The sequence below is a fragment of the Crassostrea angulata genome, chromosome 1, assembly GCF_025612915.1.
Source record: "Crassostrea angulata isolate pt1a10 chromosome 1, ASM2561291v2, whole genome shotgun sequence".
Taxonomy (NCBI): Eukaryota; Metazoa; Mollusca; class Bivalvia; order Ostreida; family Ostreidae; genus Magallana; species Magallana angulata.
This window is the reverse complement of record NC_069111.1, coordinates 8,723,664-8,747,738: the sequence shown is the minus strand read 5'-3', so window position 1 is coordinate 8,747,738 and position 24,075 is coordinate 8,723,664. Positions and strand designations below refer to the sequence as shown.

The following is a 24,075-nucleotide window of genomic DNA, read 5'->3' as shown; positions in this document are numbered from 1 at the left end:
GAGAGCTACAGTTCTGCAGCTAAAGACGTATAATTGCATAATTAATGATAGAATTATGTAATCACGCTGTCTCTTTCCGTAGTAATTTATATCAATAAAACTAATTAATCAAATTTAGACAATTAACCTCTGAATCTACTCTATAGATAATTAAAGTTACCTTTTTTGTGATCAGCATCGGCCGTGCACTGATGTGTCCATATGAGGCATCCGGCGAATGTTTCCTCGTGCACACACATACCGCTTGCATAAGTAGTTCTTATAAAAACTTGAAGTTTGGTTTAGTATTTATATAACATTTTACTCAGTTTTATTTCAATTCATTTACGTTAAGAGATGCAAGCATACATAAAATACAGTTCGACCTGTTAATTCAAGAATGCACATTTTGTCTCACGCGTAAGAATTTCGATCGAAAGATTTATTCAGTAATGCAGTTGACCTCGATGAACTGACCTCAATCATAAGGAGATGCTCCATGAACTGACCTCTATCTATTGATGTTGCATATTAGTAGCTAGGAAGACGGCTTGATTTATAAACAAAGTTACGTTTTAATGCGACCTCAATAACAAGTTATGATGGCATTCAATGTTTTTCAGTCGCATTAAATTATTTTAATACAACTCTTTCTTGGTATGTACGTGTTAATGCTCTTTGAAGAGCCCTACTCAGTATTTTGAAGAAGAAGACACATTAACATTTAATAATTACGTTAAAAGGCGTTTACGAACGGCTTTCCCCAAATTTATTTCAAAATTAAATTTGTTGACGATTTATAATGATGAAATTATGGTGTACAGATTAAAAATATTCTATATTTTGTAAAAACACAGTACTTCTTTTAATTATTTTACATCAAACTGATCATCTTGATTGCTTTTATCTATCAATATATCATTATTGCCGATCATTCCTTTTAAAAGGAACACTTGTTTCATGTATTTCTTTGACTCGCTATTCATAACCAATATTGAGAATGAAGCTGTAAAAATACTTAATTCCATTACAAAAGTCTAGCTTTAGATAACTTATCTACGATAATAAATGATAAATAATAAAATTTGGTTTCCTGAATTTTAGTACGAACTAGTTTTTTTTAGCATCACATACATTTATAAGTATTATGTATTTTACAGCAACTCAAACACAAAGGGAAAGTTTTCTAGCGACTTAATTTAAAAGAAAGAATATATGGAAAAATAAATCAAAATTGAAAATGAGAAGCAAAGCAGATCACGGATGTGGTACATGTACTTTAAGTGTCTTAATACTTAAACATTGCATATGGAATTTTAAAATGTCCCACATGTACATGCCAAAGATTGTAAAAACCTCGTGCACTCCATGTATGATAATAAGTCAATAATTAGGACCCCGCTCTGCAGGCGCCCTATAGTGATCAGTCTGTACCGAGATCGCTTGTTCGGAGCATAACTTCTCTCCCCTAGGCCCAATCTGGCTCAAACTTCACCCACAGTTGGGTAAATGGTGTTCAGTGACCTTAAACCATGCTGCTAGGTCTCAGGTTAAGGTCATAGTAGAATTATATATAAAATCCTGGTCCTGTGCATATTTCTCTCAATCTGGCTCATACTTTATAATTAAAGGGTGTGCAGTGACCTTGAATGAAATTTGCAAGGGTCAAGGTCATACTCAACCACGCAATAATCAATTTTTCAGAGCACTGCCCTATTAAGCTCATACTTTACATAAACAGAGGGTTTGTACCCATTTGCTAAATCTTGCTCAGATTATATAAAAATGTCTGTACATAATAGGTAATGAGATTAGTGCCAGCCGGAAAGTTTCTAGGTCAAGGTCGAAGCGAAATTCTCTGAAATTTGGTTAGTCCTATTGTCCATTATTTTAAGCGGGGATGATCACCATCTCAATGATGTCTATTTATAGCAATGCCCACTTTGTTGTCGGTTGATGCATTGAAAGTAATACTAAACTTGTATATACGTCACCGAGAGAATGTCTTGATATGAAAGAAAAACAGAGATTTGCTACTCAAATAAATAGGTAAAGTATAATGATTATGAAGGTTATGTGTTATGCCTTGGATTATTAAATGTTAGTTGGGAATCACTATAATGATTGTCTCTTTATAGCTCAAACATTGAGTTTAAAAACATGATACATATTGTGTAATTAAATTGAAGTAAGTTGCAGAAAATAAAGCTTTGAATGATTATTGCGTGGACCCTGAGGTCCACGCAGAAAATATATAAGCGAGGTTAAACCGGATGCTATGGGGAAAATTCAGCCTGCGCATGAGCTAGCCTGGTTCCTGTGCGTAATGGGTAGCTCAGGGAACCAGGCAAGCACAGGTTTATCTAAATCGGGATCGGGATTCCATGCCATATGCACATATAAGTTCAAAGGCGCTGTAATTGTAAAGTTGTCGGTAAACATTACAGAAACAAAGTATTTCTTTTAAAGAAATGATCGGCATGTGATAAACTGTCAGTATTATGAAATGAGGTAATGTTATGCCGAAACTACAGCATGCATCAAATAGCATAATTTATAATGTTTTGTTGTTTTCCGAATACACATGTAGCTTAACTTTACTTTTATAGAAGGCGAGGTTAGAGTACTTCCCGATTGAAAATTATTTAAGCATGTAAGTATGATTGAATAAATATGTAACTGTATATAATAGATGATTAAATAATTATGTCACTGTATAAAAGTTTAAATCTCAAGAAAGATGCATCAAAATATGAAATTGATTTGTAAACACATTTATAGTATAGCTGTCACTGCATAACGTACCTACATGTAACAAAGTAGTGCGAAGCGTAATGTGTGCGCAAAAATTAGAATTCGCCGAATGCCTGATACTAAACATGCAATCTTCATTAATATAGATCATAATTATTTTAGAAGTATGAACCCTTTAAATTCTGAGATTAAAAGTAAACTATACATACATATACATATATATATATATATATATATATATATATATATATATATATATATATATATATATACGTAATACAACGTACAAATTTAGTGGTTAAAAGCAGGGGGCTACTAAGGTCGGTGGAATGTGTGATAATTTTAAGGCTTTCACATTTTCGTTGGAAACACATGCAAATGGTCCACCTATTGCAGTCCTTTTTTAAAGGACAGCAACTTTTTTTGATATTGTCGGTCCTATAACACATGCTAAGCGGTGCAGAAATTATCATACCGCGCGGAATTCTTTTCTTCTGCACGTCTTGTAGTAATTTTGTCTGTTGTCGTAAGACAACATTTGGGTATCATAAGAAATAATAGTAGATGAGAAAATACTATCTTTAGAAATAAAGAACAAGTGAAGTTAATATATACACCATGTTTATAATTCAGTTTGTGACAAAAAAACCAACCCATGTGTTTCTGGTTATAACAGCGTTCACGTTATTCGAAATCCACGATGGAGATCGGTGACTTTCTTTGGTCTTTGGTAAAAGTTCACGCACGTATGGAGTTTGACGTGTAGCTTATGATATTACAGCGCCCCCTCGGTGGGGCAGGTCGGGTAGTACTCAGCTCCGGTAATAGATAGTGATATTGGATGGTTTTGCTATATACGCCAGCGTAGTTTTTGTCTAAAGGACGCGTGTGTTTTTGTCTGCTCGCCAGCTTGATAGATGCCTGAGTAATTACCTAGAAAACCGCCCAAAAAGAAGATCAGAATCAAATCTAGCCAGCAAGAAGGCAGTATGGCGGCTCCCGGCAATCAACAGACACAAGGTACGATCAACTACCACAGCACTAGCCCTGCATTCCACCAATCACATATCAATCCTGTTGTCTATATCCATAACGAAAACTTTCATCAGATGAAACCAATGCCTTTCCACATGTAACATTTACAATCAAGCATGCACCCGAGTACCACTGAAGTCGCCCCTCACAAGTTATATGTACTCGTTTAGACATAATTTCAAAGAGGCTCGAGAAACCTGACGCGATAGAGACATCTTAATATTCCATGCAGTCTGAAATAAAGAAATTAAATTTAAGGAGTTTTAGAAGTACATGTAGGGAAAACAAGAATTTATATCAAAATCGTCCAAAAAAACGAGGTCAATGCAACGAAAGTACAGTATTAGATGAAATCACTGAACTGAAACATGTGCTTGGAATCACAATGACCGGAAATAAGCCCCTAAACGAAAAAACATAGATCAATGAAAGATAACTTGATTTTCTATGGCATTAAAGATGATAAATTTGGGAGGGCGGAAAACTGTGAAGAAATCGTATCTGATGTTTGTAAAAACAAAAGTGAAAGGGGAAAAGACGGCACTGGTGAAGGATAAGCTGAAAACAGCGTGGTGGTGGACAAAGCGGCCGAAGGAGGAGATAGTGGCGCGAGGATATCTATCTGTCTATCTATCTATCTATCAATACGGATGGGCTGTAAAGCCATAAGTGAATAAAGAATGAATGAAAAACTTTGTTTTATACTGCTGCAGAGCATTTTAATTTACTACTGTAGACAGAGAAGTCTTAGATTGCAGTGACAATCGTACATTCTTCGATCTTTCCGGCAGAGCTAGGGATAGCATCACCGGCAAAGTGAGGGCATTTTTTATTTTTATTATTTTTTTTTGCAAAAGTGGCTTCGAATTCCCACTAAGCATCAGTTTAAGTATCAGAGGCCAGACAGCCTTGCATGTCTCTTCTAGGGTGCATTTTAGGGTAAAAAAATTTTATGTTGAGCTCAATTTTCAGCAAATAATATCAAATAGATCTATCTCAAATTTTCAAAATAGGGACTATATTTCCGCTTGTCTAATAGGCACAAGAAGTTGCGATTGAGTGCCGAAAAGGTTTAATGGTTTGAGCAAAGTGTTATCACAGGACGTAAGAATGTACGTTAACTGCCGATTGCATCGATATTTAGCATCAACCAATTTTATTGAGAAATACGTATATGTATTGTAGTGTTTTCACTACCTTAAATATATATTGAAATATGCAACTTAATCGTTCAAATGGCAACCAAACAAAACTTAAGATAAACAAATAAAAAGAATTATTGCCAACCAATTTTATTTATTTACTTTTAGGTAGAATATTCTGACTTTTTTTCTTCTTGTTCATTAATACCATACTGTAAAGAAAAATATATAATGATTATTTTTTCTATAAAATTCAAAATCTTTTTAATCATAGAAAATAACTTACAGAGTGTATCATGAACAGGAAATCTTGTCATTAAAATTTATCTTTATGCTGTACGTAGACTATATTGCAAACAGATGGTATATAACTTACTCCTCTTGCAACAGACTCCATATTTACTACCGAAATTAGTAAAACAAGACCCGATTCTACAGCCGGTCCAAATATGACAGTAGCCAACTTGGTAGTGACCCTTGGGACAACGGAATGGATACCATGTGGCTATAATTCATTAACAAACCATAGTAATTACTCAGTAATTTATCAGACACTGATTTTAATTTATTTATTATTACATCTGAGAACCACATTATTTTGTTACATACCTTCAGCTGTAAATGCCATGCAAGAGGCAAGAAGGAAAAGTAGGAAAAAAGTTCGGCTCATTTTAGTTCAAGTGGCTTCGTTGAAATAAAGACTAGATGATTTGGATTCGATCAAATCGATATTTATACCAATTAATGAATTTCGATCATACATGAATGATGTTTACATATTTATTGATCATAATAGCCTTGACCGTAGACAACCTTTTTCCATGAATGGAATCTAGAACCAACATGGTAGTCCTAATAAATCAACGTATGGAAAGTTTGTAAAACATGCCAGATTTTAGAATTTGACAATAATTTAGTTTTTTAAACATCTTGTAACTGGCGACTTCCCCTAAATCTACATCGAATTGTCCTTTAAGATTACGGTCGTTTCATTATTTGAAATTCACCTTGAACTTACTCCTTCTGAAGTTTCTACGGACTTTTGTTGTTGATAGGACAATAATTTTGTTTGGTACATTCTCATCACGTGATAATGATTAATTCATAAGGTGTTATTTTTACTCTAAGCATCAATTGCAATAAATATAGTTTAAAAGAGTTTAAGTCAAACTAGCTTATTTTAGATCTTCTTACTTGAAATCCATTGTGTTATTTGGAATAATGTCTTTGTAATGAAATGGAATAATCCAGAATAATAATATTATTGTTCGATACATTATGGAAAAACAGTTTTGCAAGACACACGAATGTTTGATTCAGACTAATCTGGAAAAGGTAAATTTGAAACTCTTATTCGAAAGACGGTTAACGAGTTTATTTGTTAATATAATTGCCTTCAGTATCATCAAAACTGTTTCCTAAATGTTTAAGAAACAAAGCAGAAATCAAAACAATCAGTTGGCATTGGCAATTAACAAAGTTCACAACAATCATAGAAACAAGAGGCCCATGGGCCACATCGCTCACCTAAGGAACAATAGGTATAATAAGATCAGCTTAATGGAGTCATAATTAATACAAACTATCTGGACAATGTACAATAATACATGTAGATCCTGTATAAATAAAATCCATTTTTTCCCTAGTTATTCTTATGTTTATAATCATTAGTCCCTTTTCGAACAGGATCATTTTATAGTCATATCATATGTTGAGTATTGCAGTTCTCAAAAAGATCCTTAACAATAGTTTATATATGGGATATAAACCTACATCAAACTCTGAACCTTCTTGTAAAGCCAACGAATTGTCCTGGGGCTAGCTGCAGGACTGTAGCTCCCGGTCTGAAAAAATTCGGATGGACGACATGGGAGCTACAGTGCCTCCCATAGGAAATATCTGCAATTTACGGCGCACAAAAAATTTGCGCTAATTGGTGACTTATAACCTGATTTTTACACAAATTCTGTAAAAATAATTTGTACCATTTAATCCTTCAGCCAATATACTACTGATATCGTCACTTTACTTGCCTCAGACTTTCTCTTAAACATGATAACCGACCTCGGAAAATGAAGTATGTTAATTTACGTCGAGATCGAGAGTCGCCATTTTTAAATGTAAACAAACTTGCACCACTCTAATTTGCAGGGCTGTGATGGTGTTTAAAAGAATATCAGAGGCAAGTGAAGTGACGATATCTGTAGTAAAATGTCGGAGGAATTTTTTGGGATCAAATATTTGTACAGAATGTGATCGTAAATGAGATTAATCAGTCCAAAATTAGCGCAATTTTTTGTGCTCCGTAAATTGCAGTTTTTTTACTATGGGAGGCACTGTAGCTCCCAGGTCGTCCATCCGAATTTTTTCAGACCGGGAGCTACAGTCCTGCAGTTATCCTGGGGCCAAAGTCTTAACAAAAATAAAGAATCATCTGGCTGATTAGTTTCTGAGAAAAAGATTTTTAAAGATTTACTCTATATATTCATGTGGTAAACTTCGAACCCCCATTGTGGCCCCACCCTACCCCCAGGGGTCATGATTTTCACAACTTTGTATCTACACTACCTGAGGATGCTTCAACACAAGTTTCAGCTTTCCTGGCTGATTAGTGTCTAAAAATAAGATTTTTAAAGATTAACTCTATATATTCCTATGTTAAACTTCTATCCCCCATCCTATCCCCTACCTAGCATCCTCAGGTAGTGTAGATACAACTTTGTATCCACACTACCTAAAGATGCTTCCACACAAGTTTCAGCTTTCCTGGCTGATTAGTTTCTGAGAAGAAGATTTTGAAAGATTTACTCTATATATTCCTATGTAAAATGTTGACCCCCCCCCCATTGTGGCCCCATCCTACCCCGGGGGGGGGTCATGATTTTCACAACATTGTATCTACACTACCTGAAGATGTTTCCACACAAGTTTCAGCTTTCCTGATCATGTGGTTTATGAGAAGGAGATTTTTAAAGATTTACTCTGTATATTCCTAGGTAAAAGTTTGACCCCCCCCCCCCCCCATTGTGGACCCCCCCCCTTTCCCCGGGGGTCATGATTTTCACAACATTGTATCTACACTACCAGAGGATGCTTTCACACAAGTGTCAGCTTTCCTGACTGATAAGTTTCTGAGAAGATTTTTAAAGATTTACTCTATATATTCCTATGTTAAACTTCGACCCCCCATTGTGGCCCCACCCTACCCCAAGGGGTCATGATTTTCACAAATTTGAATCTACACTACCTGAGAATGCTTCCACACACGTTTCAGCTTTCCTGGCTGATTAGTTTCTCATCAGAAGATTTTTAAAGATTTACTCTATATATTCCTATGTTAAACTTCGACCCCCCCCCATTGTGGCCCCACCCTACCCCCGGGGGTCATGATTTTCACAACATTGTATCTACACTACCTGAGGATGCTTCCACACAAGTTTCAGCTTTCCTGATCTTATGGTTTATGAGAAGAAGATTTTTAAAGATTTACTCTGTATATTCCTATGTAAAACTTCGATACAACATTGTATCTACACTACCTGAGGATGCTTCCACACAAGTTTCAGCTTTCCTGGTTGATTCGTTTCTCAGAAAAAGATTTTGAAAGATTTACTCTATATATTCCTATGTTAAACTTCGACCCCCCCCCCCATTGTGGCCCCACCCTACCCCCGGGGGTCATGATTTTCACAAATTTGAATCTACACTACCTGAGGATGCTTTCACATAAGTTTCAGCTTTCCTGGTGTTATGGTTCATGAGAAGAAGATTTTTGAAAAATTCTCGAAAATTTTCATAAATTCCTTATTATCTCCCTTTGCAAAAGGGCATGGTCCTTTATTTTCACAACTTTGAATCCCCTTAGGCTAAGAATGCTTTGTGCTAAGTTTGGTTAAAATTGGCCCAGTGGTTTTTGAGAAGATGTTGAAAATGTGAAAAGTTTACAGACAGACAGACAGACAGACAGACAGACAGACGGACGGACGGACGACAGACAAAATGTGATCAGAATAGCTCACTTAAGCTTTCAGCTCGGTGAGCTAAAAACTATTAAAACAAAAATAGAATTCCTGAGTTCCCCGCCGTTCAAGCAGTATACTAGTATCGAGTCTATCGACCAAGGCTGATTTAGAAACTTGACCAAGGTATTAGTGGTATAAACATTTGGTATAAATTTAATGAAAATCCGTCAAAATTTGTAGGCATGAAAGCGCTTACAAGATCAATTTTTGGATAAAACGGAGTCATTATTGTGGTCAAAGTCCCATAACTCCAACAAAAAGTATCGACCAATGCTGATTTTTGAACTTGACCAAAGTATTAGTGGTATAACATTTGGTATAAATTTAATGAAAATCCGTCAAAATTTGTAGGCATGAGAGCGCTTACAAGGTCAATTTTTGGATAAAACGGAGTCATTATTGTGGTCAAAGTCCCATAACTCCAACAAAATGTATCGACCAATGCTGATTTTCAAACTTGACCAAGGTTATAGTGGTTTAAACATTTGGTATAAATTTAATGAAAATCCGTCAAAATTTGTAGGCATGAGAGCGCTTACAAAAAAGTGTGACAGACGGAAACACGGACCCACGGACGGACGCCCGGCATTTCTATATCCCCGCTCCGCCTTGCGGCGGGGGACAAAAAAATATGAAAGATGCCAAAATGAGATCATAACAAAAATGTATGATTAAAATTATTAGACGAAGAATTGAGTTGCTTGCCGATGCTATGCGTGTCATGCTTAATTTAGACCTCCCATGAGGTTTCTACCATTGTGGTTTCCTGTTTTGTTTTCGTTGTTTTGATGTACAATGTGATTGATGATGTATTTGTGTTGCAAATCGAGCTTGATAAATTGTGTAATTAACGCATGTTTTGTAAAATCGCATGAATTTGGGTTCGCAAAGTTCTCTTTCTAAGTCTAATTGGTTTTGAATAACCAGAAAAAGTTTGTTTTACCGAATGAGAGTGATATTGTTAAACAACTATACGGTTCATATCAGTTATAAAACTCATCAATTGTTCAGGTGACTAAATTGGTACAAGGTCAAAATTAAATTTAAAAAAGCATGTAAAATATTTCTACAAACATGCAAAAAAAAAAAATAATAAGCTAACACCAAAATGACCGCACATAAATTTAATTGATTGGTGTTTAAAACGGAAGTGTTTAATTTAAGATGTTTTTACAAATTACAAGGGGTTTGCGGTAGAATGAACGTCGCCATTTCGTTCGACTGTAGTTCTCCGGTCACAATGTAAAATAAAAATTTGAAATGTTAAATTATTTTTTAATGTTACCTTATTGACGTAAGCTGAACTTTGATAATTTTTATCCATTATTTAGATCAATGTGCATCTGTAAATGATGATAATTTTGTTAAATATTCCTTAGGTGTCTGCAGATAGTATAATTTTGAAATAACTTATTAAGGTATCCGATCAATATTAGGACCAAATTTTTCCAACCTTGAATATTCATCATGTATTTAATAATCTGATATTTATATAAAGCATTTAAGAGTAGAATACCAAGTACCAAGAGAAATTTCCAAAAATATTATTAACTAAGCAGTGTTTAATTAATGAAGACTGCATTAATGTCTATGGAGACAAACACATTTTTTAAAATGAGTAAGTAATTACTAGGAATATCAAAAAATGCTTCGGTGGAAAGATGTATTTTATCATTAGGAATACAAAAACTAATATAATTTTATATCGTGTATATTTTTTAGAATTAATATTTTTAGAATAAGAGCAAAGGGGGGCAACTCTTCAAAAAAAAAAAAGAAAAAGGTCATTAATTAGGACACATTCCACTCTTACATATTGATACTTAAATAGGAAAATTATGTCCAAGTATACTGAGTATTAAAGGGGCATGGTCACGATTTTGGTCAAATTTTATTTTTATGTTTTTATTATTTACAATGCTTCAGAAATGCAATTCTAATGATCAAATTAAATTGAGAGTCATTCGTAGAGTTATAAGCAAGATACAGGGCTCACAATTCTTTGTCATGTAAACAAGGCTCGTGCTCTGTTTTTGTTTACATAGGTTCAATAAACCAGTAAAAGATCTTTTTCCAGCTTATTTGTCTATCTTTTTTATTTATTTTATGCATAGATAAACAGTTCCTTACGTTTAACACATTCGTTTTAGGTTTAAAACTGAAATTTTTACTTCAACGTTCAAAATGTAAACAAGCTGTGGCTGTGCAGTGACCTGAGTGAAGTTTGTAGGTCGATATTATAACGGAACGCTCATATTTCACCTAAATAGAAGTCTTGAGTAAAAGATGTGTAGTGACATTGAACACGTTTTAAGGTCATACAATGTATGTGAAGATCTAGCAGAATGAAAAAACATTTTTTCGGAGCATATCGTCTCCTCCTTTGCTCCAATCTGGCTCATATTTTACCTTAATTGTGCCTTTGATGAAAGGGTATGCAGCGACCTTGACTTATGATAGTAGGTCAAGTGTGAAGGTTCATAACGAATCACACAAAAATAATTTTCAAAGAGCATATATATACAAATGTACTCTCCACTTAGCCCCATTCTGCTTATACTTTGCTTAAATTTAAACTGAGCTTTTTGGTTAACGGTGTGCAGTGATCATGAACCAAGTCAATATGAAGATCATATCGGATCAGTTTAAGACCCTAAATACACTGTTTTACCCTTGTCTGTCTGTCTGTAACAAAAATTTTCGTCAAAGATTTTCAGCAACTATTTATCGCAAATTCTTGAAATTTTAACACACTATTTACTTAGGCATGCCATATCGTGGGACATATTTTTGTACCAATCGGACGTCAACTTCCTGTTTAATGACTTTATTTATTTTTAGGCTAAATTTTCAAAAAAATTTCGTCAAAGATTTCTCAGCAACTTTTCAATGCATATGCTTGAAATTTTAACACACTATTGGTTTAGACATGCCATATTGTGGGATATATTTTTGTACCAATCGGACATCAACTTCCTGTGAAATAATGACTATGTTTATTTTTAGCCTAAATTTTAAAACAAATTTTCATCAAAGATTTCTAAGCAACTATAGTTTAGGCATGCCATATTGTGGGATATATTTTTGAACCAATTGAACGTCAACTTCATATTAAATGACAACTTTGTTTATTTTTAGCCTAAATTTTCAAAAAAATTTCGGTTAAGATTTCTAAGCAACTATATATTGATCGCAAATGCTCGAAATTTAATCACACTATTTGTTTAGGCAAGCCATATTGTGGGATATATTTTTGTACCAATCGGACGCCAACTTCCTGTTAGATGTCGACTTTGCTTATTTTGCATATTCACATTAGAAAGGGGGTATCGCTAGTGAGCATTAGCTCACTCATATCTTGTTTACCATTTGATAAATCTTGCTCAGATTGATTAAAAAATACCTGTAATGAGATTGAATTATGAGTACTTTGCCAGCAAGAAAGTTATTGGTCAAGGACAAAGAAAAATTCTATAAAATTCTGTTCATCATATTGTCCAATATTTAAGCTGGGCACTTTGAGATGGTCACCATGTTTTGCTATTACGAGCTGGTTCATCGAATTTGACAGTATTAACATTTTATAGCAAGACTGTTCTAATAACAATCATTCACACAAACAAATTTAAAAATCGTACAAACGATTCTTAAAATCGTATAAAGGATTTTCTAAAAGCTACAAACGATTTTCTAAATTGTTTAAAAGATTTAAAAATCATACAAACGATGTTCTAAATCGTATTAACGATTTTTTAATCGTATAAACGATTTTTATAAAATCGTACAAACGAATTTATTTATTTTTCTACCAATCTTAAATGGCACTTATACGCCGTCGTAGAACGGTAATAAATCGATCAGTCAGAGTTGCATGTAAAGTCTAAGCAAAAATCTGTTTTACAGATCATCGACGATTTTGAAATGTCTTTTTATTAATTTAATAAACACTTATCAATAATTAATTTGTCAACGGACATTTTATTTCCGTCATTGTAGGAATGGCGTGACAAACGTCATAAAGTCAATATTAAATCGGAGCAGGATGTACAGCATTTGCACAAACAAGCAAAAAAATAAAAAATAAATAAGCCATCAGCAAAAGGACCGCACATAACAAAATGATTGATTCTTCTTTCAAACTAAATCGGCAAATCTTAATTTTGATTTGAAATATGAAAAAAAAGTTAGAGGCGTCATGATGAATGTCACCATCTAAGTCGACTTTAACTCTTCGATCAGAATATCTAATGTGGAATGTTTAAATAATTACTAATGTTTACGTAAGCTGAACTTTGATGATTTTTATCAATTTTTTAGGTCAATGTGCACTTGTAAATAATTATAATTTACTTGAAGATTCCATAAGGTACACGTCTCTAAGAAATTGTATTGCAGTTCATAAAAGTGTACTTTAAGATATACATTATGAAGAAAGACCTTTCCAACATCGAATTAAATAACAATACCAAGTAATAAAATGAATTTTCATTTCAAAAGAAATTTTTGATTTGCTTGCACACTCGCTATGTCCATACATGTAGATGGTCAAGACAAGACTTTAAATTACCCCCCCCCCCCCCAAAAAAAAAATATATAAAAATATCGACAAATTGTTTGAAATGCTCTGGGAGTTATCAGACGGAAAACTTAAACATCGATTTAATAAGATCAAACAAAATTTTCATTTCTTTAATATTAGTTAATTTGTATTATAGAATTCAATGTCGTCGTGTTAATAACTGCCGTCAGGTGAGCAGAAAAATTGAATAACGCGCGTGTTCATTTAAAGCTAATATTTCCATTCCCTTTACTTAAATATATCGATACAAATTGCAGATCACAGAGGGAGTAAATTAGTAACAGCAAGAACAGCTCTTTTATATATAACCGGTATAAACTGGTTATCACATAGACTGTTGAGCTGAGATCGATGAGAATGACAATATAATTCATGAAAAATAATAAGAATTTTTATATATATATATATATATATATATATATATATATATATATATATATAAAATTAACTTTTTGTTGAATAATTATAAAACATGGTGTTTTGACATGACCGGTATGAAATATATTTTTTAACGGATAACAAAGAAATCACTGTTTGTGAACCACTTATGTGAATTACATGTACATTCACACCCAGTGATTAGTTATTTCATTTAGAGGCATTTAAAGATCACAGAATTTAATGGAAAAACAGCTGATTTACTCATGATAAGGACTCCAAATGGATCGATAACTGGCTTAAATGATTTTTTATCTATCACAAGAAGACAAATCCTGGCAACTCTCATCACAAAAACAGTCAAGAGTCATTTTTTGACCTTCAAATTCAAGATTTCATCAACCTCCTAATTAAAACAACAGTAAAAACATTATGCATACTGCTGCCTTTGAAGAACAGAAGAGTGACAACTTTCACTTCCAAAGGAGGACTTACAGCATGCACAAGGGTCGCCCTCTTGTGACGACTATGTGATAAGCACTACATCAAGGAACTTCCTCTACATTTTAGGTCCATAATTTGCAGACTCCAAGAACAGTGATGCAGCTATTCATAACCATGTCATTGCCAAAAATGTTGACACCATACGCCAGTGGGTTAAGGATGAAGACGTCATGGTTTACTTTGTGGATCGTGGGTTTCGGGACTCGCTTCAAGTTCTGGAGGACCTTGGAATAAAGGCCCAGATGCCCTCTTTTCTCAAGAAAGGTGATAAGCAGTAATCCACAGAAGATGCAAATTCCTTCCAGCTGGTATCAAAAGTAAGTAATTCTGAAACCAAAAAATATACAGCAGCAATTTTCTATAATTTCAATACACAACAGTTATTTCCTACATTCATCAACAAAATCCTATTCAACTTCTTTAAATAGACATCTAAATCATTAGGTATGTTATTTTTCTATCGAGTGTGTTGTTATTATTTTCATTATTAAAGAGGACTTGTTTTAATTGTAGGTGAGGTGGGTGGTACAGTCTGCAAATGCGCGAATAAAGAAAAAAAATGGAATTACCTTAACAATATATTACCAACTAACCAAGTTTAATATATTTTGGACTTCGTCCGGATAGTTTGTGCTTTGTCAAACAAGTTTTCGCCTCCTTTATCAAAATCCTCACCACAAAATATTGCAGCCAAAATGCTTTACCTATCCCATCAGAAAAAAAACCCTGGAGCAGTATGTTCTGAAGAATGTCCTTGACAGAAGAAGTGTCATCTGGAAGCCCATTGATCATGCTGATAGGTTGGAAAACTTTCAACGGCTAGATGAAGAAGACCTCTCAAACATCACTTGTGGGAGATACCAACTTCGCCTCAGTTTTTGCTACATTCAATAGCATATTGAATGGGAAGTAGACATATTTGTTCATCGAGAGGACCCAGGCCTGATACAGGTGAAGCTGCAATCTCGACATGTCTCATCCAGGAAATACTCCCTATGTATCCAGTTCAATGAAACACAGATTATGCGACCTACTGCAAATGCCGAACAGGAGCGCGAGTTGTAGTGGTGTGTTCTTATCTGGCAGCTGTATTGTGGTTCCTAGGTTTTTCTAGGCATGCACCGAGGGAGTGTTCATATGGTGCCAAGAACGGAGGTGACTCACTTCAAGATGCTGCAGTCATTGACGATTCCGACTCTGATGACAGTGTGTGTGAGGAATAACTGTGTGAAGTTCCTTCTGATGGCTCTTTTCTCTATCAAAATAAAAGTGTGGTACAAAGTTAATACTAACAAATTGTAAGTGTCAATTACCAACCATTTTGACTTTTCAAGTATAAAATATTATCTTAATTACATGTGCCAACCATAAATTCAGTGAAAAATTATTCTTTAACTTTATAATTTTTAGGGTAATGAAAATGATTGTCTATTTCACAATTGATTAATGATAGGCCACTTTCATATTTGATTTCACCAATCATGTATGACGTGTCACAGGTACTCCTTTTTTATTAACCGAGAGAATTCTTGTTTCACATTGAATTATAATATATCAAAAGCATGTCATTTTTTATTTTTAAAAATTAAAACAGTTTGTCTAACTTGCACTTCCATTGTTACATGTACGTCAATTTCAGTTGAGAAACAAATTTACCTGTTTTCATTTTGTATGTAGGATTGACTTTAAACATATCAGCAATGTTTCAAAAGATGTCAATAGTTTGATTGGATTGTGGACTGAAGCCCCTGGATCAGCTATTTTGAATGCTGATGTACAGAAGTAAACATGCCTTTTAATATTACATGGTTTATGTGTATCTTGTAGGTCGTTATTTAACATGAAAGGGGCATGGTCACGATTTTGGTCAAAAATGAATATTTACAATGCTTTGAAAAGGCATTTCTAATAAGCAACCGAAATTTGGGTGTCGTTTGTTGAGATATAAGCGAGTAACAGAGCTTGAAATTCTTCGCTATGTAAACAAAGCGTTTGTTATCCCCTCGCGCAACTTGTTGCGAAGGGGATATAGCATCGCTACCGTGCGTGTGTGTGTTCGTATGTGTGTGTGTGTGTGTGTGTGTATGTATGTATGTGTGTGTGTGTGTGCACTCCATTTCAATTTTCTAGTAAATTAATAAAAAACCTTCCAATAGAATTTCCTCAACCTTTGCACAAATATACCTCATTGTAAAAGATTAAGACAAATGCAATGTCATATTAATTGGTCTAATTTTTATGCAAAAACTTAGATAAAATTACACCATTGTAAAGGAGGGGGGACATACAATTAAGCCTGTCTCACACAGAACACGGTTGGGCACACGGTTCCAATACGGTATACTCGGTTTTACACGGGTTGACTGGTACGAGTATTGAGCTCCAACCGTGCCTGGGGATGAGTTGGTACGATTTAGAATCGAATGTAGCACGAGTATGTACGAACAAAGCACTGATATACTCGGTCAAGCAAGGTTTGTCACGGTTTGAACACGATTTGCAAACGATCTTCATACGATTGTTGTACGGTTCCAAGTACGGTCGAGTACGGTCTGTTACGGCTTAGTACAATTAAACACGACTTTTACTCGATTAACTGGACATTTACAGGGTTTACATACGGTCCCACCGACTTTTGTTCGAGTTATGCTCGAATTATCACACATCCGTGTATGTTTTTATATAAATTGACTCGTTTTAATGGCTTGGCTTCATAAATTTTCGAATTTTCAACAGAGATGTTATAAAAATGGCAGATGACAGAATAAGGGAATTAGAAATCATGATAAGACTGTTGATGCTGACTTGTTTCAGGAGTTTGTGAGACGTGTCGGGCCACAAATAACCAAGAAAACAACTAATTTGAGGTAAACAATAATATCTATTTTTCAGGGAAAAGCAACATATCCAATAATAAATCTAAATGTGAGAATTGTAAAACACATGTCGATGATTAATAATTTTTTACTTTTATTTATTTTCAGAGAGCCATTGGACCCTGGACTGAAGCTTGCAATCACACTCAGACACATGGCCACTGGTGCTACATTCAGAGAGTTGATGTACAGTTTCCGGGTAGCAGACAACACAATCTCAAAATTCATACCGACAGTCCTGGAGGCTATAGTCGACACATTCCAAGCCGAACTTATGCCACCACTTATTGGGCCAGATGAATGGATGAAAGTCAGTGACACGTTCAACACCAAGTGGAATTTCCCCCATGCTTGTGGTGCCCTGGATGGCAAGCATATTCCTATCAAGGCCCCACCAAATTCTGGATCACTCTGGATCACTCTACCACAACTACAAGGGCTTTTCTCCATGATCCTTCTGGCATTGGCAGATGCCGACTTCAAGTTTATATGGGTATCAGTGGCGGAGTATGGCTCAGCATCCGATTGCCAAGTGTTCAACGAATCTGAATTAAGGGAATTGGTGGAAGGGGGTGAGCTAGGCTTCCCTGATCCAGAGCCACTGCCAGGCCTGACGGAAAACCTGCCCTACTTCTTCCTGGGAGACGACGCATTTGCCTTGAGGACATGGATGATGAAACCCTACTCAAAGATGGGCCTTGGCCACGATGAGCGTATATTGAACTACAGGATGTCTTGTGCCAGAAGGGTGGTGGAAAATGCATTCGGAATATTGGCCAACAGATTTCAATGTCTGCTTCATGCAACCGTTTATAAGAAAACAAAGTATGAAGTCCCTAGTCCTCGCTTGTGTCATGTTGCACAACCTTTTGAGGATACGTTACCCTGGTGTACCAGCCAATGCCGACCAAGAGGACCAAAACCAGGCCCTAGTACCCGGGGTATGGCAAGAGGAGAGTCAACTAGTGGACGCAGGAGGACATGCTGGCCGCAACGTAGACCACAACCTTGGAAAGCAACAAAGAAACTACCTCAGGGATTACTTCATGTCGGAAGCTGGTTCGGTTCCATGGCAAGAACAGATGATGTACATGTAATGGACTAGTCACTTTTGCAGTTGATATAGACTAGAAACCTTTGTATATCATTTCATGAATTTATATTGGAATCTAAATGCTCGGACTCATTGTACATATAATCATATTTAATTTGCTATATATCATGATTTGAAAGTTTAGCAGGGTTTGGTTCAAGAACAGTCTTTTCAGAGATTTTAATAAAATTAGTGTAAAAAGAGTTAAGTAAGTGTTGAATTGTTTTAAACGTTGTACAATAAATAAAATTAAACGTTTTTCCGTATAAAATATAATCCTGCAAGAACAATCCAAAAGTTCTATGATTGCCATCATATGGTTTAATTCTTTCACTGCCAATGTCGTCTATAGGCATGATTACAAATATGCAACCCCCAGATTAAACACTGCTTTGAAAAAGCAACGCGAAATCTTGGGATAAAATATATGTATATAAAGTCAGTCTGATGTTCTTGGCTTCTTTATGCACAGTTACATTTGCTATATATCGTGTTTGTAAAGTGTATACCACTTTTTGAGCTCAAAGCGGTTTTGATAAGAGTACAGCTTCCTAACTGGTAACTTAATTTTTGGACCAAGGGACAAAGTAGTTATTTCTTCAAAGGGAAAAATGAATAATAAGATGTACCTTTATAAGGGAGCAAATGTTATTTCCAAGAAAATATCTAAGAAAAATAACAACTGCTCGCTTATAAAAGTACATCTTATTTTTTCTAGGGAAACCTTCAATTTTATTTTTGCAAAGTGATAATGATAAAATATTTAATAAGCAGTGCATTTATAATATAGTCAATCTTATTTCAAAGAAAACTCTCCGTTATAAAAGAACTACTTCCTAAATATTTATAATATTCAACGAAAAAGAAATACATGTTTTACATTACAACAATAAACTTTATTTCAAGTTTAACCACTTGAAAAAAAATATGACAATCAAAATCACAACATCAGCATTATGTTTGTCAGCATAATCATTTAAATTTAACAACACAAAATAGTCATTAGACTCCAATGACTGTCTTATAATAATTTCAAATTAATCTCCTTGATTAAAAATCATTTAAAAAATTGCCATAATAACAAATTCCCGGACACAGTTCTTGGTGTCTTGGTTCAGTATGAGGTTGTCTTGTCATCGTCCTGAATCATATGCCTCATAAACGAAGACAAGTTCTGGCTAGCGTCAGCAGGCTGGGTGGTGGGTGCACTGGCCATTTGTGGTGTGCTCACGGTGGGACTTTGGACGGTGGTAGTAGAAAATGAAGGTATTCCTGCAGCAGCAGCACCTGCAATGATACCATCTGTGGTCACTGTGGCTGTTGGGGTGCGACGAGCAGTTAGTGTTGCATAGGTAGGGGCTGGTGGTGGACATGAAGATCCATTAAAATCTGGATAGCAGCCTTGAAGTGTGGTGAAGAAGTGTCGTCTCTCTGTCTCAGTGGTGGGGGGATTCAGTTGCTGTGCCAGTTGAAGGGCCATGGCGTGGTCCTGGGCATACTGTGGTGACTGCTGCTGTGCCTGGTGCATTGGGCGTTGGGGGGTCATGAAGTCCTGGAGGATGGGCTAATGCTGCTGTGCTGGTACAGAGGAAAGCTGCTGGGGTGGCAGCTTCTGGGTCTGCTGCCTGGAGAGGTCCACATAACGCAAGGCAGAGGCAAGGGTTTCGGTCATGAACTGATCCCGGAGAGATGGCGTCATTTGGCGCATTAAGTGTGCCAGTTGTCTGATGGTGACAGCTGCCGTGTCAGCCCTTTCTTGTCTCATTTCTCTCAACTCCTGTGTCAACTGTAAAGAAATCAAAACATTACTATTTAAGTAAGATATTTAAATAATTTTCTCAAATATTTATTACTTAATTTACTCTAAAATTCATTGATTCTAAAATATTTGTTGGTAGATTTAATTTTTAAAAAAATGCCGGACATAGCCTTGATTTGTCAGTCAGCATTATGCTGCAACATGACTGGCATATATGTGAGTGCCCCAACCCGGGATCGAACTAGATTACACAGCAAGCGCATTATCCACTGAGCTATGCAGGCCAGTTATGCTGAAAAATTCTGTCGTAAATAATACTTACAGCTTCCCTTTCTTCTAGCAGATCTGAATCTGAGTGGACTGAAGCTGTAGAAGGTGCAGACGGTGCATCTTCTGGTGCAGCTGGGTCTGAGGCTGGTATGTTCTGTGAGGGTGCATCGCCGTACCGCTTCTTCCTGGCAGCAGTCAACTGCAAAAGACAAATATCATATTTTATTAACAAAAATCAAACTGCTTGGTTACATACATTATTCTAACAGTAACATTCTTCATTATTAAACAAATTAAAATTTAAAAAAGAATAAATGTTTTTAAAAAATACTCACATCCACACCTTTCCGTACGGGGATCGATGTACAATGCCCCATGAGGAAGGACATGCTCTCTACCAACCACTGCTGTCGGGCGGTCATCAAGACTGTACCACTGCCACTTGCCGGACGCTTGATCAACTTTGTAAACGCCGTACGCTGCCCAAGATACCATTTGTATAGGTCCTGTCCGGTCAACCCCTCTCCAAGCTGGGCGTCTTTGTCGGCGAACTGGTCCCGCTTCTTCGTGTTTTTGTATTCAGCATTCGCCTTGTTAAAAATACTTGAGTTAGCCTGGATCCACTCTATCACATCGACTTCCTCGGCATCGGTGAGTTTTCTGGTGATGCGCTGGATTGTTCTGCAATTAGACAAAAGAAAACAAAATTAATAAACTGAATAAACATTCTGTTAATTTATTTAAGTTAAAACAATTATACTACAGTTGTCAATTTGTCAAAAATAATATCTACATACTGAGAATCATTGATATCAATATTTACTCCATGTTACATAGATAAAAATTAAAAATAAATAAATATATAAATAAATAAAAATGTTTAGCAATATAAAATAAACCTCTTTTTCATGGGTGCGGCAGTTCCTGGAGGGTCCATCGAGCTGGCATCCGAATCTGCATCTTTGGGTATCTCGTCAGGAAGTGTCAGTGGGTCCTCCAGCTCATCAGGGTCGACAGGTTGAAGTGGTCGGGGGGCCTTGGTGGCCCTTTTTGTATTCTCTCTTGGAGAATCTTCCACGGTGGGGATTCTTTTGGGGACCTTCCTCTTCTTTGGAGGCATTGTGTAGCAAGTACTCTGTTGTTTCAAGTTGTCAGCTTTGTACAGGCGTAGAGACCGTGTCTGGTCGTACTTGACCATGACTATATAATTCGTACTTGAACCGTATTGGTCGTATGGCGATCGTATGAAACCGTATTCGTCGTATAAAACCGTGGGTACACTCGTGTGAATCATACGGTGATCGTGTGACATTCGAGTGTTAATCCGGGTGTTGGATGTAGGACTTAGGAACGGTTTCACACGATTCCATACGATTTATATACGATATTGACACGGTTGAGCTCACTCGTGGAATGGACTTCATGTGCGGTTGTATATACGGTCTCGTACGGTCTCACACGGTCTTGTACGATCGCTAATATGATCATACACGGACATGGCACCCGTGCCAGTTTTTTAAAAGTTGAAAAAATCATACACGACTTTCACGGATACACTCGAATGGGCCGAGTGTAAGTCGGATAAGGCCACGGTTGGTTCGGTTGTATGTACGGTTTACACGGGTGGCCAACCGTATAAGATTGCACTTCTGTAAAATAACAAATAAAAAATGCATGTGCCTTTCCAAACCATTAATACTATTACAAATTATTATATCATTAAATCAATGTCATAATCAATTTTGTATACGGGTTTTCAATCGAAATTTCTGAGTAAGAGTTATCAAACTTCCGCTTCACTTCGTGAAAGTAAGCAGTTCAAATCAACAACTTGATATTTTTTTGGATTTAGGTCTAGTACAGATAAAGAAAATGTAGTTTAAGCAGTAATGGAGGGTTAGTAGAATATAATATATATAACTATATATTGCTAAATATTACATCCCTACACACAATAATTAACTCATGTCGCGAGGGGATGCTCCGCTTAGCGGTGCCCTTGTTTACATTTTGAACGTTGAGTTAAAAACTTCAGTTTTAAAGATAAAACGAATGTGTTAAACGTTAGAAACTGTCTATCAATGCTCAAAATGGATATAACGATAGAAAAATAAGCTGGAAAAAAGATTTTTTTTCTGGTATATTAAACCCATGTAAACAAAAACAGGGCACGAGCCTAGTTTACAGGACAAAGAATTTTGAGCCATGTGTATTGCTTATAACTTTACGAATGAGTCTCAAATTTTATTTGATCATTAGAAAAGCATTTCTAAAGCCTAATAAAAACATAAAAATAGAATTTGACCAAAATTGTGACCATGCCCCTTTAAATGAGGTATAACTTGCCTAATAAATCTTGAAAATTGATCAATTGTATCATGAAACTAATATTGCTAGGGTTTTTTCTATTGATTTAACAATATTACATGTATCTCGTCTCACTTTCGATTTTGGATGCTTGAGTGATTAAGATGCATGTACAAGTTAAGCGTACCGACTTGTAGTTTCCGGAGTACCTAAAAAAACCACAAAAACTAACAGAGTAGCTGAATAAATATATAGGCTTGTATACAGGCATATTTTACTATGACTTTTACAAGATTTTTAAATTAACGGTTTGAAGATTGCAAAAAACAGTTCAATGTTGATGTTTTTAAAATGTACCAGATTTAATCAAGTTAGATTAAAAAAGTTAAAGGAGATTTTGCCACAACATTGCCGTATCCACGATCTTTTCTCTCGAAACGATTTGCTATTAAATTTATTGAAAAAGACCACGGAAGAAAGTGCCCCTTCAAGGGTTGAAATGTTTTCACAATCCCGCCCCATCCCCAAATATTCTTTGAGTATTGGATATTTTCTCTTTTTTCGACCGTTTTTCACTGTTCATGACACAATTTTCAAACTTAAATTTGACCCAACATATATAATATTCCTATGATCTCGAATCCCAGCTGTGCATTTCAAAATTTTCTAAAACAACTTTCACTGATTTAAATGATTTAAATATGTCATTTAAGGATTATGTTTACTCAGGGGCGAAAAAAATCCACTTATAGGAACAAAAAACTACTTATTTTACATTGTAGCCCTATTACTGTGGTGTTGTTTTTACTTAAAAAAAAAACAAGGCAAATGACCTACTTATTCATGCTATTGACCTTTGAATGTTCATTGACAAATTTGTCAAAATTGTCCACCAATTTTAAGGTTTTCTTTATTTTGAAATTATAAGAAATAACAAAATAATTTGTTGGTTGAAAAATGATAAAATACGAATAGCTTTACTAGTTTTCTGTTTCAAAGAATCCTTTAAAGCTCATATTTCAAATTTAGTTAGTCCGAATTTCCTCCATTAATTTTTAAGATTCTACCCATTTTCGATCGAGCTTTACTTAAAATTGACTAATAAGAGCTCCAAACCATTTATTGCCAAAAATCATTGACATTAACACTATCTAAGGTCAATGATCACCTTTTCGAGATATTCTATCTGGAATTATTCAGAAAGCATGACTTTGTTGGGCCAACATTGGCTCTAGGTTGTAAGGTTGGCGTTGGCTTAACAACGTTGGGCCATTGAACACTTGACACATCTAACTTGAGTGTCAATGTTAGTTGGAAACACAACGTTGGGCTAACATTAGGTCAATGTTGTAAATTTACCATCAATGTTAGTTGGGA

The 24,075-nt window shown here is 35.4% G+C and overlaps 1 protein-coding gene and 1 long non-coding RNA gene across 3 annotated transcripts; both read right to left on the bottom strand.

The window, feature by feature from the left end:
* Window positions 1–3,982: 3,982 nt before the first annotated feature.
* On the bottom strand, window positions 3,983–5,629 carry LOC128167639 (uncharacterized). Of its 2 annotated transcripts, XR_008241252.1 has the most exons (4): window positions 5,520–5,629; window positions 5,287–5,415; window positions 5,073–5,122; window positions 3,983–4,001 (listed from the first exon to the last, which is right to left on the bottom strand). It is a non-coding gene; the product is annotated as an uncharacterized LOC128167639 (long non-coding RNA). The 2 variants fall into 2 exon arrangements; XR_008241251.1 differs by lacking the exon at window positions 3,983–4,001 and having other exon boundaries at window positions 5,044–5,122.
* Window positions 5,630–19,352: 13,723 nt separating this feature from the next.
* LOC128167293 (uncharacterized) lies at window positions 19,353–21,926 on the bottom strand. Its single transcript, XM_052832922.1, has 4 exons — window positions 21,291–21,926; window positions 20,727–21,072; window positions 20,444–20,590; window positions 19,353–20,148 (listed from the first exon to the last, which is right to left on the bottom strand). The coding sequence occupies exons 1-4, from the start codon at window positions 21,701–21,703 to the stop codon at window positions 19,927–19,929; spliced, it is 1,128 nt and encodes a 375-aa protein (XP_052688882.1). The 5' UTR covers window positions 21,704–21,926; the 3' UTR covers window positions 19,353–19,926.
* Between the last annotated feature and the right edge of the window lie 2,149 nt (window positions 21,927–24,075).

Coding starts and splice junctions, on each gene's coding strand:
- LOC128167293 (XM_052832922.1), bottom strand. CDS start 21,703: ATGTCACACGATCACCGTATGATTCACACGAGTGTACCCACGGTTTTA. Junction 20,591..20,726: donor CCGTACGGAAAGGTGTGGAT/GTGAGTATTTTT, acceptor TGTCTTTTGCAG/TTGACTGCTGCCAGGAAGAA. Junction 20,149..20,443: donor TGCTAGAAGAAAGGGAAGCT/GTAAGTATTATT, acceptor ATTTCTTTACAG/TTGACACAGGAGTTGAGAGA.